At 44.9% G+C, this 16022-nt stretch overlaps 1 protein-coding gene across 1 annotated transcript in view; it reads right to left on the minus strand.

Annotated features, from left to right (window-relative positions):
* Window positions 1-16022, minus strand: part of ANKDD1B (ankyrin repeat and death domain containing 1B) — a 53690-nt gene extending 37668 nt beyond the window's left edge. Inside the window, 4 exon segments of the mRNA XM_070571613.1 lie at window positions 7136-7234; window positions 10317-10420; window positions 15474-15632; window positions 15635-16022. Of these exon segments, the coding sequence (XP_070427714.1) occupies window positions 7136-7234; window positions 10317-10420; window positions 15474-15632; window positions 15635-16007 (735 nt within the window). The 5' untranslated portion in view covers window positions 16008-16022.

Here is a 16022-nt window from a genome sequence, read left to right on the forward strand (position 1 = left end):
CCTATAGCTGGGTAAGTAGGTAGATAGATTGTTAGAGACCAATATGGATGTGATTATATAAGCATGAGGAAAATACAGAAATAAATTCATCCCACATTGTTAAATGTAATTACTGGAGAAGGGAAAGGTACACAAAAAAGAAAAAACAGAAAAGACTGAAGTTATCAAAAGAATCTTATTTATATATAAATTATTTAAAATATTCTCTCTATATAAAGTCATATACGTGTGTGTGTGTGTGCACGCACACATGCACAAAATAAACTGAGAGAGAGAGATTCTGAGCAGGCCCTGCCGACCTGCAGCGATGCCGTGGGCAGTCAGACTGTGGACTCAATGAGCGGGGAGAAAGGTGTGAAAGGAGACAGGGGGCAGTTAGCACTGGCCATCTCAGGAAGGTGGGACCGGAGGGAGGTAAGCTAGGGAAAATTGGGACCTGTGTTCCAGGCCCCAAGTTAGAGAAGCAATATAGAGCGGACACTGTGAGCACGGTCTGGAGAACTGAACGAAATTGACCTCAAATTCTGGCTCGACCCCTTTCAAGCGCTATTATCTCAGTCACCTTGGCTAACTGTCAGCCTCAGGTTCCTTATCTGTACGTTCATGCATCTGCTTTTCTGTTTCCTTTTATTCCTGCCAAAAAATATCCATTACTTCTGTAAAAGTGCCTTCCAGAAAGTAAGCCTTCCCAGCACATCCTATTTGCATCTGCTATCGACCGTTGTTTGTAATCCAGGAAACCAGTTTGTTAGATAGACAGAGTATGAATAAATAAACAAGGAATGAGATCTGTGGGGCCCTTGCATTTGTAAAGTGCGTAGTAAGCCTTTGGGCATTGATTTTGGCTGCCCCAGAAACGCATTAACGTATTCTCTTATTCTCAGTCAAGTTCAGGCATGGAGAAGAGAAAAAGCAAGCCCCAGATTATTGAGGGGTAGCTCTAGATCAGTGGTTCTCAGCTGAGGGCGACTTTGCCTCCAGGGCCCTTTGCGAGCTATCTGGAGACACTTTTGATGGTCATGACTGAAGGGAGATATTGATATTCAGTGGGTAGAGGCCAGAGACACTGCAAAACATCCAATCATCCCAAACAGCCCCCACAACAAAAAATCACCCCACCAGAATGTCATAGAGCCACTGCTGAGAAAGCCTGCTGCAGACGACATATCCTATAAAATTTACATTCCAGCTGTCACACTACACAGGGAGTTAGTCTATTGAAGTCTACCTATATGCTTATAATTCCAGTATGATGAAAATACCCACCAATTTCTGCACTCAATTTCCAAACAAACAACGATGTACAATGACTAGTTGAGGTTCTTCAAGAAAAGTGCCCTAAACACAATCCCACCCCTTAATTTAGCCTTCTCTACAAATCAATGCCCCTAGTCAACAATACTAAATCCAGTTTCACATATGGTCCAAAAAGAGGCCAGAAACATTTGGGATAGACGATAAATCAAATTTTGATAGGAGCTCTATTTTTCCCTAAGAGGTCATTTCTAATTTCAAAGCAGCCGATACTTAAAGATTTCAAACACTGATCACAAAATCCAAAAGCCAGGAATTCAAGCTGCAAACAACTTGAGTCTCTGAAACCATAAATTCTGAGTGAGCCATCATTCCTCAGAGGCAAAGAGTCACTGCTCAAAGCTGTAAACCCCCCACAAGAACCTTCATAAAACTAAGTTTTCCTGACATGAAACTGACATGCCTGGGGCAGTCCATGAGCCTGTCATGGATTACACTCACAGTCAGTACACGACGCTCTGTAAGTGTAAAATGCCCACAGTCAGTGACAATCTGTCCTCATCACGAGCCTGGTCATAGGTGAGAAAGTCAGTAACTTCCCCTGGGGAACAGCTGAACTTGAGGCGCTTCCCAGAGATAAGGAGCTCCGAGAGCAGATGCTCGTCACGATCCTCTGAGCACCACCTCTCCATCTGGATCCTCTGTTCACTTCTGGAGTAGGAGCCTCCCTCCATTTATCCAGTCTGCCTCTTCCCAAGATTCGGGGATGCCCCCACTCTAAACCTGGAGTCCTCAGCGTCCAGGCCATGCATTTGTTCCTTACCACGTAATGCCTTGGATGGTACCCATCTGTTACAGTCTCAGTCCTTGCTCCCCCGATAGACTGTAGGCCCCTCAAAGCACGCCAGTGCTTCCTGACACATCACCTGGGGATCTTGTTAAATTGCAGATTGTGACTCAGGAGGTCTGGAGTGGGGCCCAAGAGTCTGCATTTCTAACAAGCTCCCAGGTAATGCCAGCACTCTGGTCCCAGGACCACACTTTGAGTAGCAAGAACCTATATCTAGCTGAATCCCCAGTAGTTGGCATTGAGACTTACCCACATCAGGCACTGAATAAATACTGAGGGTGAAGGGGTTCAATTGTTGGCTCTTCGCAAACAGGTGTTGGACCTCAGAAGACACATCTGCCATGTGAAACTCAGGGCTCACCGCTTAGATCAACAAGCTGCCAGGTCTGACCAATCAAACATGGCATTGCTTGAATTATAAAAAGGCATTTTATTAGCTATGTACTAATGCACTGTGAATAATTAAATTAGTTATGGAGATATTTAACTTAGTGAAACTTTCACAGCAAAGTACAGAGATACATCAGGAATTACTGTATTTCCCACCTGCCAGCATCTGAGTCTCACAAGGCGAAGTTACAAGAAGCTGATGTGAGCCCCCAAATGTATGTTTGGAAAGCCTCAAAGAGAACAAGTTGGTAAAACATCTCTTCATCATTTCTGCAAGAACTGACTTACACTCTGACATAAACCAGTAGTGTAGTTAATACCTTAGAAACATGGCAATCCTCAGACATGCTGTTTAAAAGAAAAGATGTGGGCCAGCCCAGTGGCACAGCAGTTAAGTTTGCATGTTCCGCTTCAGCGGCCCGGGGTTCGCTGGTTCGGATCCCGGGTGCGGACATGGCACCACCTGGGAAGCCATGCTATGGCAGGCGTCCCACATATAAAGTGGAGGAAGATGGGCATGCATGTGAGCTCAGCGCCAGTCTTCCTCAGCAAAAAGAGGAGGATTGGCGGCAGATGTTAGCTCAGGGCTAATCTTCCAAAAAAAAAAAAAAAGACAAGATGCCATTCAGCCTGGACAAAGGATACACAGGTGTTTATTGTACAATTCTCCCCACTTTTACAGTACATTAAAGATTCGGGGTTATGGTCTGGGTAAGATGGAATAAGTACACCCTACTCTGACTCTCTCACCAAATGCGACTAAAATCTCTGGACGGAATGCATGGAACAGCTAGTTAAGTACTCTGAGAAGTAAACGGTACCAGGCAGGCTAGGGAGGAAAACCAGAACTCAAAATATAAACAATTGGGGTTTCCTCACTTTTGCTTTTTGGTTTTTCTTCCACACCTTCCAGTCGGGACTCAAGGCAGTGCAAATCACAGATCTGTGCCCTGGGCAGAAAGAGCTCCAGGAGCAGCCCTCTATCTCTGGTCTAAGGAGCGGAGGCGGACCCTATAGAATGGAGACAGTAGGGAAGATGCTGTGTCTGTCTTCCCTTCTGGCCCGGCCCCAGGCAAGCCTCACTCCCAAAGCTGCAGCCCCGCAGTGGAAGGGGTAGCAGCAGCAGCTGGGCAGCACCTGAAACTCTGACAGAGGGACTCCTCTCTGACCAGAGGAAGTCATCAGAAGAGGGGGTGGGGGGACTCATACTGCTTTCTTTCCTCTCTCAGTCCTGGAGGCAAACCCAGGTGCGGGATGGACACAGCAGAGCTGGGAGTCTATACCACTGTCTTTCTAGTCAGAGGACCAGGAACACGGGGAAGGGCCCTGGAGCTGGAGGATGGGGTGGGAGCAGGGGGAATGATCTTGGAGAGGTGGGAGCTCAGGAGAGCCATCCCACAAAGTCAAGTATGCACACCTGGCCTCAGTCCTGACCTGCACATGGACCTGACCCTGAACAGCATGATGCCAGGTCTCAGACTGGCCCCTGGATGGTGCACATGTGGGACATGTCCAAACAGCACTGCAAAAGTGCTGAGAACTGAGGTGACCCTGGTGTCAAATGGGGTTTTGTTTTGTTTTTTGAGGAAAATTAGCCCTGAGCTAACCTCCGCCACCAATACTCCTCTTCTTTTGTTGAGGAAGATTGGCCCTAAGCTAACATCTGTGCCCATCTTCCTCTACTTTATATGTGGGATGCCACCACAGCATGGCTTAATGAGAAGTGCTAGGTCTGGGCCCAGGATCCAAACCAGCGAACTCCAGGCTGCCAAAGCAGAGGGCGCAAACTTAACCACTCCACCACAGGGCCAGCCCCTCAAATGGTGTTGAAGAAACTGGTTATCCATACTCAAGCTAAAAAAGAAGCTCGCCCTACTCCTCATACCTTATACTTAAATTAAATCAAAATGGGGGCCACCCCAATGGTGCAGCGGTTAGGTTCACACGTTCCATTTTGGCGGCCTGGGGTTTGCCGGTTTGGATCCTGGGTGTGGACATGGCACCGCCTGTCAAGCCATGCTGTGGTAGGCATCCCACATATAAAGTAGAGGAAGATGGGCACAGATGTTAGCTCAGGGCCAGTCTTCCTCAGCAAAAAGAGGAGGACTGGCAGCAGATGTTAGCTCAGGGCTAATCTTCCTCAAAAAAAAAAAAAACATTAAATCAAAATGTACAACAAATGTTAATGTAAAACACAAGGCTATAAAAGTTTTAGAAGAAAAATATGAGAAAAGCTTCATGATCTTAAGTTAGGCAAAGCACTCACAGATATAACACCAATCGCCAGATTCATTTTTAAAAATAGGTAAATTGTACTTCATCAAAATTAAAAACTTTCGTTCTGTGAAAAACACTAAAAAGATAAGCTACAGAGTATGAGAAAATATTTGCAAATCACATGTCTAACAAAGAACTTGTGTCTAGAATATATAAAGACGTCTCCAAATTCAACAGTAAGAGAACAAACAACCCAACTTATTTTTAAAAAATTTCAAAAGATTTGAATAGACCCTTCATCAAAGTGGATATACAAACGCTCAATAACACAAGAAAAGATGCTGGATATCATTAGACATCAAAGAAATGCAAATTAAAACCACAATGAGATGCGAATACAAACCAATTAGGATGGCTAAAATTAAGGGGAAAAAAATGACAATACCAAGTGCTGATGAGGATGTGGAACAAATGGAACTCTGCTGCATTGCTGGGAGAGCGAATACGGCACAGCCACTCTCAAAGACTGTCTGGCAGCTTCCCGTACATAGCTTACTATATGACCCAGTAATCTTACTCCTAGGTGTTTACACTAGAGAAATGAAAACTTACGGTTACACAAATACTTACACAAATGTTTATAGCAGCTTTGTTTGTAACAGTCAAAAACTGGAAACAACTCTAATGTCCTTCAACTTGTGAATGGATAAACAAACTGTGGTACATTCATACCCTGGAATACTATTCAGCAATAAAAAAAGAGGAATTATGGATACATACAACAACATGGATGAACCTCAGAGGCATTTTGCTGAGTGACAGAAGTCAGTGTCAAAAGGTTATAAATTATATGATACCATTTATAAGGCATTCTCCAAAAGGAAAAATTACAGAGAAGAGATCAACAGTTGCCAGGGTGGGCGAGAGTGTGACTACAAAGAAGCAGCGTGAGAGAATTTTCTGGGTGATGCAGCTGTCTTGTATTCTGATGGTGGTGGTGGTTACACGAATCTATATGTGTTAACATTCATAGAACTATATGCCAAAAAGAAAGTTAACTGCACAGTAAGTTAATTTAAAAATTATAGTAAAATAGAAAGTTATTATATCAGAGTTTCAATGTCAAAATAAGAATAGACTCTTGGCAATCAAGTCTATTACCAAAGCATCCTTTGAAGGCTAATTACTGTTGCAAAATAACGAAATAACAATTTCCAGGCGTGAACGATCTGCTCCTTAAGTACCACCACCATCATACAACTTGCTACATTCACAAGGTTGGAGTGCTTTTGGTGCCAATTTTTAAAAAGGGGCACGTATTCATTCTGATTCTGTTACGTACCAATTTCCTTGCCTGCCAATTCTAGAGGAATAAAACAGAGAGGGACGTGTCCTACTGGTGAAACAAAAGAGAAACTCTCATCTTATCAAGTCTAGGCATGTCTATGATTGTTGACCAAACCAACAAGGTGACCGATTGGTTTGAACTGACTTTATTCATTCACCTTCCAAAGATTCACCAAGCACATTCTACACCCAGACCCTGTGAGACATGAAGGTAAAGCACAGCTGAGTCAGTCCAGGAAGAAAACAGAAGAGCTCTGTGGGACTCTCCAGAACACTTTAAGAACCACAGTCCACTGGATGAACGAAGAACCAAGAACCACGGTCCATCGGATTGACTAAAAACTTTCTCTGCGCCTGGAGACAACAAACACGATGTTGTGTCTCTCCAGCCCCAGTGGTGTCCCTGTGCCACGGTAAAGTACTAAATGAAGCTGGGGAAAGCAGGTGGAAGATCCTTCAAGGGCAGGAGGGGGTTGATATGTAGGCAGAGAAATAGTTGAGTTGATTTGTGGCTAACAGCATGGTCTCTGGATCACATAAGCCAGGTTCAAATCCTAACTCCACCCCTTCTTAGACGTAATTTTTTGGGCAAGATATTTAACCCCTCTGTGTCTCAGGCGCCTCATCTGAAAATGGGGTGTTAGAGTAATGTTTTTCTCACAAGGTGGGGAGTGGGGGTGGCTAAACATCAGAGTCCTAAGGCTGGTGCCCAGTACATAGTATCTGTTAAATAAGCCTCATTTATTTATCAGGGTTCACAGGACAAAGTCAAGATCTAATGTCCCTGAGGCCAGACAGCTTCCATCTTCCATGTCCCAAATTACACTCCGGGCAAATGCACGCTACTGGTCACAAGGTCAATACAGGAAAATGAGTGAAAGTCGAAGTCCTATAGGTAATTCAGTCACCAAACGCAAAGAGCACATAATATGTATATTCTCTAAGAGATCTTTCCAAAATGAACACTGCTAATGGAAATACTTTGTGTGTACACGAAGAAAAGATAACCAGAGTGACCAGATTTTCCCCATCATTGGTTATGCTCCAATCCTCTCTGCCAAACGAAGATGGGCTTACCTTATCAGCAACATCCACCCTGGCCTTGTGATTAAGCAAGAAATCCACTGCAGATAAATGATTTGCCCCCACTGCAAAATGCAGGGCTGTGCTGTTCATCTGGGAAAACATAATTTGTGTTTTCAGTCATCTCATTGTTATTTGGCCTTTTTAAGTTTCCTGTTTCCTGAACGGCCATAATTTTCTATTAGGTGTTTGCATTTTGATTATTTATGTATTCTTGGCCTTTGTCTTTGAAAGCACTGAGAATCGTGTCCAGTGTAATCTTGCCTTCATCTGTTATCAGATAATACCAGAGAATTCGGCAATCCAGTGGAGGACATGCCTCAAGCTGAAATCCGGTGCTAACCTATCGCTGATTGTAGCAATATAACACATTTCAATTAGAGTAAAAGTTGTATTTTCCGCCATCTGTAATCACTAATAATGGTAAATTTTTTCTGCTTAGCATACACTGATACTGCATAACAAAAACTTCAATCCACATAGATGGATGGTCAATCCATAAATGGTCTTTCTTCTGTAATTTTTTAAACTGTAAATTTTAAGCAAACAAATAAATTGCAAAGGAAGGAATGAAGGAAACAAAGAAAGAAAGAAAGAAAGAGAGAAGGAAGGAAGAAGGTAAGGAAGGAAGGAAGGAAAGAAAGAGACAGAGAAAGAAAGCTATGAGTATTTTTTGCTTCAAAGGAAAGCCAGCATGGTGCTCCTGGGATGTCCAGAGACAGACTCCTATGTTTCAGACGATGGATGTTTTGCTTGTAAGTAAAACACGTGTCATATTCCCCATATTCTAGACACTGTTTTTGCTTCCAAAGAAGGTGCTTGGGCACGGATTTATTATCCTTTGCTTCACATAAACACTTTATCACAAAAATATGAGAAATGTTTAAACATCTGATTTCCCGGTAGCTAAACTGGTAATAAAGTAAGTTTGACAAAACATGAGCTATCTTGACATTGTCTGCAATCTAGAGCTATGTTCTGGTATGTTACATTTGGGCTATAAACTCCTCTATTAACTTTATTTGTGAAAAAGGATGCAAGCCAAAACAGCATCCACGATCATTCAATAAAACCTCTTACATTTTTCTCTATCATCACACATTTTAAGGAACTCTACAAATAACCACATCAACACTTTGCTGTGAACAGGACTAAAGGAGCTGTCATTAGAAAGTACAGCACGATTCCTCACATTTATAAGCACTCGCCACACTGTAGGTTAGTGACCTAGATTATACTCGCTCACCAGGTATTTAATATAAACATATGGTTTAAAATGTCAGAAAATTGTATGTATGTGAAAATTTTTAAACAGTTATCAAAGTACATTGGAGAATCTATTTCCTACTACTTGGAAAAATGACTGTTGCTTTGCTTTTTCAACAATTAGTCTAGATACCACCTGCAAAGATCCTAGCTTATTCTCTCCTTTTCACCCCCTTCTTTCCTTGATTCCTCTCCCCACCTCCCTTTTTTTTTGGTTCTTAAAATTGTTATGCTGCAAAATGTTGCTATTTTTTTCTACTCTTTCTAGGACGTCTATGGACAATGAATCCTCCATATGCCCATAACACATCAGACACACACAAGCACACAATTTACACATAGACACATAAATTCTCACATCCACATAAACACACACCCCCTCACGTACACACATGCACAACTGCTAAGCAGCCTTCCACTGCACACGATGTGTGACTTCAGTTTCTATGACCTCACTGCCTGGCACCAATCCAGGTTCTGCGAAACCTGAAGTTTATACTCTTTAGGGAGCCCTCTTTATTTTTTTAATTTTTATTTTTATTTATTTACTTATTTATTTTGGTGAGGAAGATTGGCCCTGAGCTACCATCTGTTGCCAATCTTCCTCTTTTTGCTTGAGGAAGATTGTCCCTGAGCTAACACGTGTGCCAATCTTCCTCTATTTTGTATGTGGGATGCTGCCACAGCATGGCCGGATGAGTGGTGTGTAGGTCCATGCCCAGGATTCGAACCTGCGAATCCCAGGCCGCCAAAGCAGAACACACAAACTCAACCACTCCACCACCGGGCCAGCCCTAGGGAGCTCTCTTTAAAAGCCAGAGTCAGGGGCTGGCCCCGTGGCTGAGTGGGTAAGTTCGTGCGCTCTGGTTAAGTGGCCCAGGGTTTTGGTGGTTTGGATCCTGGGCGTTGACAGGGCACTGCTCATCAAGCCATGCTGGGGTGGCATCCCACATGCCACAATTGGAAGGACCCACAACTAAAAATATGCAACTATGTACCAGGGGGGCTTTGGAGAGAAAAAGGAAAGATAAAATCTTCAAAAAAAATAAATAAATAAAAAGCCAGAGTCAGAAAGCTTAACTGACTGTAGTTAAAATTGCTTACTTTTTCATATTTTACAAAATGATATAAGCATGGGGACATATTGCTGGAGCCCTCCCAGAGCCCTGGGAGGCGCCTGTCCAGTAGGCGCCCTACAGCTTATGCTTCATTTAGCATTAAATCCACTTCTGCCACCCCCACCTTGAACCACTCCACAAAGCGTCCTAAGCAGTTGACACAGCTCCCAGCCTGTTCACTGTGATAAACCCTGTCCTGAAGGACTGTCAGGAAATGCCCACAAAACCAAGCAGTAGGAAATCCAGATTTCTAGCAGTGGACTTCTCCCCTAAACCCAGGCACTTGAAGAACAAGTAGGTAAGAGCCAGGTTTCAGAAAAGGGCCACTGCCCAACATGCAGATGCGCTGTATTTCAAAAGCAATAAAATGCAAACCCACGCTCCCCTTTGGATTTTAAATTCGGAAGGCCCTAACCACAAAGGACACCATTGGAGAGAAAACAATGGTAACTTGTGTAGCAAGATGTTCTGCCCTTCCAGAATGTGTGAAGCCAAAGTGATCCATAGGCTGCAATCCAGGACCAAGTCTAGGCCTGCAACCTTGACAGCTGGCTTGCCTGCCCACCCACAGACTTTGCACAGATGCATAAAGACCCTGGACACCTCCCCCCTGATAAAGTAAACTCCCCAGATGCTATTCCACTGCTTGGTGCCACATTTAGCTTAAACATTCTGGGATTGCCAACAGAGGATATCTCCCTCATTTCACTCAACACAATCATTTTATTATTATTTATAAACCCAAGCCACCCTTAAAGCAGTTACTTGTCACATTTGCGACTTCTACTCACATTGTTCACTGCATTAATGTTAACCTTCTTGTCAAACAGCTTCTCCATAAGATCCAAGTTATTGCTTTTAGCAGCATTCTGGAAGCTTCTCTCATTTGGCAGTACTGAAAGAAAGCAAGCAAGCATGACTGAGGGAAATAACTGAAGGGAGATGAAGAGAAAGCAAACCTCATGTGGCAAACCTCATAACTCTCAAAACTTGAAACAACAGCCTTGAGCTTGTCACACTTGGACACGGGAATTTGCTTCAATATTTTATAAAATTGTATTATCAAGATTCCACTTTCTCCTCCCACTGCAAGTGTTTTCACCCCCTTAAAATATTCCTGGTCCCAAACAAAACATGATTCCCAAGGACCACCCTGAAGTCAGCAATTTAGGATCTGGCTTTAAGAGCTTGGATGGTGGCCACGGACTTCCCAGGGGAGGTTGTCTGTAGAATGTTTGTGCAAGATTAGACAGGGAAGAGCTCAAACGCTCCACACAAGCTTACCGAGACAAAACTCTTGTCTGCAGAACCCTGGGCAGACGCCAGACCTGCAGAAACAAACCTTTAAAACGCAGCCCCCATAGAAAGCTGCCCCAAGGCTAAAAGGGATGAACACGTTTTATTCCCACTTATATGAAAGGTGCTCAAGTCGATTCACACCTACTACAAACATGACACATCACACGCAGACACACATTGAGATGGCAGGTTTTATCAAGTAGCATAGAGAAGATTACAAAATGTATTGAGTTTTTTGTCAAGTAGGGGAGCTGGGGGGCTCTCAGCAGACAACCCCAACACTGGGGATGAAGCCAGAACTGGAACGATGTGAAATCAGCAAGACACTTTCTCCAAAAACAAAGGACCCTACGAGAGATTTTGCAGACGCGTTGCCAAGTAGGTTCCCAGCATCTGCCAAAGACTCTCAAATGCCACCAAGTCCAGCCCAAGACCAGAGCGTCGGTTCACGGGAGGCAGACACATTCATTCCTCCACCACCTGCATCCCGCGCTTCCCTTCTACCCCTACTCTTGGTTCCGCTCTGTGACTTCAACATCCACGAAGATGATTAACCAAACACCTTGGTCTCTCAGTTCCCTGACTCCCTCACCTCTAATAATCTTCTTCCCCCTGACCTCATCACCCAATTTCAGGGCACCCTCTTGACCTGATCATCAAAAACTACACTACCTCTGACAACTTCAAGAATCCCATTCTCTGACACCACCTCTCATCCACTCAGCTCACCTGCTTTAGCTCTCAGTCCAGAACTTCTGCAAGCTCCAGTCCTCCAAGCCACTGTTCTCACCATGCTTTCACATTATTCATCCCTTACGTCCTTACTTCCTCCCCACCCAGTTTACAGTCCATGGTCCATCTTTGAAATCACTTCCACGCAAACACCTCTGTCTCCCTCACCACTCAGACTAGTTAGTCAGAATCCTCACTCTGAGATTAAGCCCAATTGCTATCTGCTCCATTTTTGCACCTGAAGGGCTAAACAGTACTCGAGAAAAGCCTACAACTATGCTGAAGTAGACATTGCTAGTGTTCATCAACATTCGGTTCTCCGTACAATCTGAACCCATGGATAAGTACATAGCCCAGCTTGGATGCGATTAGGTGAGGTCTGTCCAGGGGACTGAAAGCAGAAGAGATGGTGTGTCACTTTGGGGCTGGGTCAGTGAAAAGCCCTGTGTCACCCTCCAGGTCTCTCTTCCCCTGTCTTGTCAACCCTGAAAGCCATGTATTGAAATGTAAGGATGTAGCAGCTCAACTGTATCCCCTCAAATTCATACGCTAAAGTCCTACCCCAGTACCTCAAAACATAACTGTATTTGGGGACAGGGTCTTTAAAGAGGTGATTAAGTTCAAATGGGATCATCGGTCGGGGGGCGGTGCTAATCCAGTATGACTGGTCCTTAGAAGAAATCAGGATGTAAACACAACAGAGGGAAGACCACGTGAAGACAGCTGTCTAGAAGCCAAGGAGAGAAGCCTCGGAAGAAACCAACCCTGCAGACTCTTCGATCCCGGACTTCTAGCCTCAAGAACTGGGACGTAAATTTTTGTTGTTTAAGCCACCCAATCTGTGCACTTCATTACAGCAGCCCTAGCAAACTAACGCAAGGGGTGACAAGATGATGGCATCCCCATCACCATGGCACTGGGAGACAATTCTCCACAGGTCGCTCCAGTTTCTGCACGTCTTACAAGCAGAAGCACTGACTGCCTTTGTTCTGAACTATCTTTTCATGGATGTTTGTATGGTGAGCTGCACTGGAAGAGAGAAAGAATGTCTTCCTCTGGAGAAAAGGGCAGTTGCTGGCAGCCTTGAAGACAGTGATAGTAAGGCATGCTTAGTGCCCATTACAAAAGATACGGGTTCCCTGAGTGCAGGGTTCTTCTGCAACACAACCTATTGTATGGGCAGAAATCACTTGGCACTCTTTGCATCTCCCTGCGGGGACAGGGGCTTGGAGAACTGACATGAATGCTGACACTCTGGCTACTGCAACACTCTAAGTTCAGACAACTTGATTGTCTCCATATAAAATCCAAAGAAATGTACAAAACAGCTCTAGAATTAATAAGTGAGTTTAGCAAGGTTGCAGGAAACAAGGTCAACACATAAAAATCAATCATGTGTCTATATATTGGTAATCAACAAATGGAAATGAAAATTTAAAAAAATCATACCATTTACAATAGATCAAAAAAATCAAAATACTTAAGTATAAATCCAACAAAACTTGTACAATTTCTCCATACCAAAAAAACACAAGTGCTGATGAAAGAAATCACAGAATACCTAAACAGGTGAAAAGCTGTATCATGTCTATGGATTGGAAGACTCAACATAGGAAAGATGTCAATTCTCCCCAAATTGATGTAGAGATTTAATGCAATCCAATCAAACGGCAAAAAGATATTTTGTAGCTATAAAGAAGCTAGTTCTACAATTTATATGAAGAGGCAGAGGGATTAGAATAGCCAAAACAACTTTGAAAACGAAGAATAAAGTTGGAGGAGTCACAATATTTAATTTTATTATAAATCTACAATAATCGATACAGCATGGTATTGGCAAAGAGAGAGACTCAAATATCAATGGAACAAAATACATTTTGTTCCAGAGTCTGGAAATAAACCCTCACAAGCATGGCCAATTGACTTTTTTTTTTTTTTAATATTTTATTATTATTATTTTTTAAAGATTTTAGTTTTTCCTTTTTCTCCCCAAAGCCCCCCGGTACATACTTGTACATTCCTCGCTGTGGGCCCCTCCAGTTGTGGCATGTGGGACGCCGCCTCAGCGTGGTTTGATGAGCAGTGCCATGTCCGCGCCCAGGATTCGAACCAACGAAACACTGCGCGGCCTGCAGTGGAGCACGCGAACCTAACCATTCAGCCACGGGGCCAGCCCCCATAGCCAATTGACTTTTGACAAAGGCTTGAAGCCCTTGACAATGGAGAAAGGATAATCATTTCAACAAATGTATTTGAAAATTGGAGGTTCAGATGAAAAAAATATGAACTTTGATGTAAATTTCATACCTTATACAAAAGTTAACCCCAAATGGATCACAGATAAAAATGTAAACCATAAAACTTTTAGAAGCAAACACAGGAGAAAAACTTCATAACCTGGGGTTAAGAAAAAGAGTTATTAGACATCATACCAACAGCACGACCATAAAAGAAAAAAATCAATAAATCGGAACTCATCAAAATTTAAAACTTGGCTCTGTGAAGAGCACTACTATGAGAATAAAAAGACCAATTACGGACTGGGGGAATATATTTGCAAATCACATACCTGACAAATGAACTGTATTCAGAATATATCAAGAACTCTCAAAACTCAACAGTAAGAAAACAAACAACCCAATTAAAAAATAGGGGAAAGACGTCAATGGAACAAAGAGGAACCAAAGAGGATATACAGATGGCAAATAAACACATGGAAAGATGTTCCACATCATTAGCCACTAGGGAAACGTAAATTAAGACCACACCGAGATGCCAATACCCACCTATGAGAATGGCTAAAATTAAAAATACCGACGATACCAAATGTAAGCTTCTTTCTTGGGCATCCAGGCCCCAACCTCACTGCTCTCCCCCTCCGTCCCTAACCTCCAGCCAGGCTGGTCGTCCTCCTCTTTCGAGGATGTGTCTGTTCCATTCCTAACTTGCATTTGCTGCTGCTCTGCCTGTCATGCTCCCCCCTGAACTTCCCATGACCGGTTCATCCAGGCATTTGCTCCTGTGTCCTCCGTGCCTCGATCACCAAATGCAAAGTCCTTCTGTGCTCTTGTCCCAGTCACAGCCCCCGCAGCACTTACCACTGCCCGGACTTACCTTCTTCATTTGCTTACTTGCTGTATCGTCTATCAACACCCCACCACAACCAGACTGAGAGCTCCAGGGGAGCAGAGGCTGTCACGCCTCTGCATCCCCACTTCTAGAACTTGTCTGGCAAAGAGTAAGCCCTTGAAAATATTTCTAGAATGAATATTCTAGTGAATGAATGAATGAATGAAGCATTCGCACATGATATTGAGGACCTGGTGCTCTGCCCTCAAGGCTGGATTTTAGAAACCAGGCTACCCCAGTCAGCCCGATAGGGCGCCCTGTTAACGGACTTACTATCATTCTCAGCTTTTGAAGACTTCAACAGTGAGCCTCGGTTTACGCTATAAATTTATTCCCAAGGCACAGATGATCCATTCCATGCTTTAAACACTTATGTACAGAAAGATTAAGGGACTTATTTAAAGTCACACAATGAAGCAGCGCATGGGTCAGGATATAGGAGATATGAGCACATAAAACTCTTTCCTTATTTGCACAAGGGCTTAATCATTTCTTTAAAAATATTCTTCCTTAAACTGAAAGGGTAACCCTTTCCTTCCATCCACAGTGCAGGTTCCACCTGAGATAAAACATCCTGAGAAATGTGAACCCAAATTCGGGCGGGGTGGCTCCACAGCTGAGACCCGGCCCACAGCGGGTGCAGACGTGGAGGATGGCCTCGGCTGCCCCGGCCGAGTCCCCCACCCCGACTTGCTCCCCGCTGCGTCCCATCGGAACTAGGTCCTCCGGCCCCCAGGCCCGGCGCCGCCCCGCCCCGCCCCGTTTCCAGATCTCGTCCCGGGACTCACGGAACTCGGGTCCGGCCGCCTCCGCCTCCTCCTCCCAGGGCGCCTCGTGCTTTGGGGTCCGGGACAGGCCCCTCCAGTGCCGGACCGCCGCGCCCCTCAGGTCCTCCCCAAGGCCCTGCGCGGCCGCGGCCGCCCGGAACACCAGCCCCATCGCCGCCTCCCTGCGCCCGGGGCGCGCCCGGCGGGGTCAGTGTCCACGCGCGCCCTGCGCCCGGGTCGCGCCCGGCGAGGTCGGTGTCCACGCGCGCCCTGCGCCCGGGTCGCGCCCGGCGAGGTCGGTGTCCACGCGCGCCCGCGGCCCGCAGCGCGCCGGGGATGGGGGACGCAGCCCCGGGCTGGCCGGCGGGCAGGTGGGCCGGGCGCAGGCGCAGAGTGTCTCCTCGGTCCGCTCCGGCTGTCGTCTGTGCGGCTCGCCCCTGTGTCCCGAGCCCTGCCCGGCGGGTACGGCGGGCGCGGGGATGCGGTGTGGTTTGACCTGTAATGAAACCTTCTGAGAAAACGCCCAGCTCCTACTTCAGTGAGTCCTCGTACCATTTTGAGAAATGTCGA

This window comes from Equus przewalskii, chromosome 13 (assembly GCF_037783145.1).
Source record: "Equus przewalskii isolate Varuska chromosome 13, EquPr2, whole genome shotgun sequence".
In the NCBI taxonomy this organism is placed as follows: domain Eukaryota; kingdom Metazoa; phylum Chordata; class Mammalia; order Perissodactyla; family Equidae; genus Equus; species Equus przewalskii.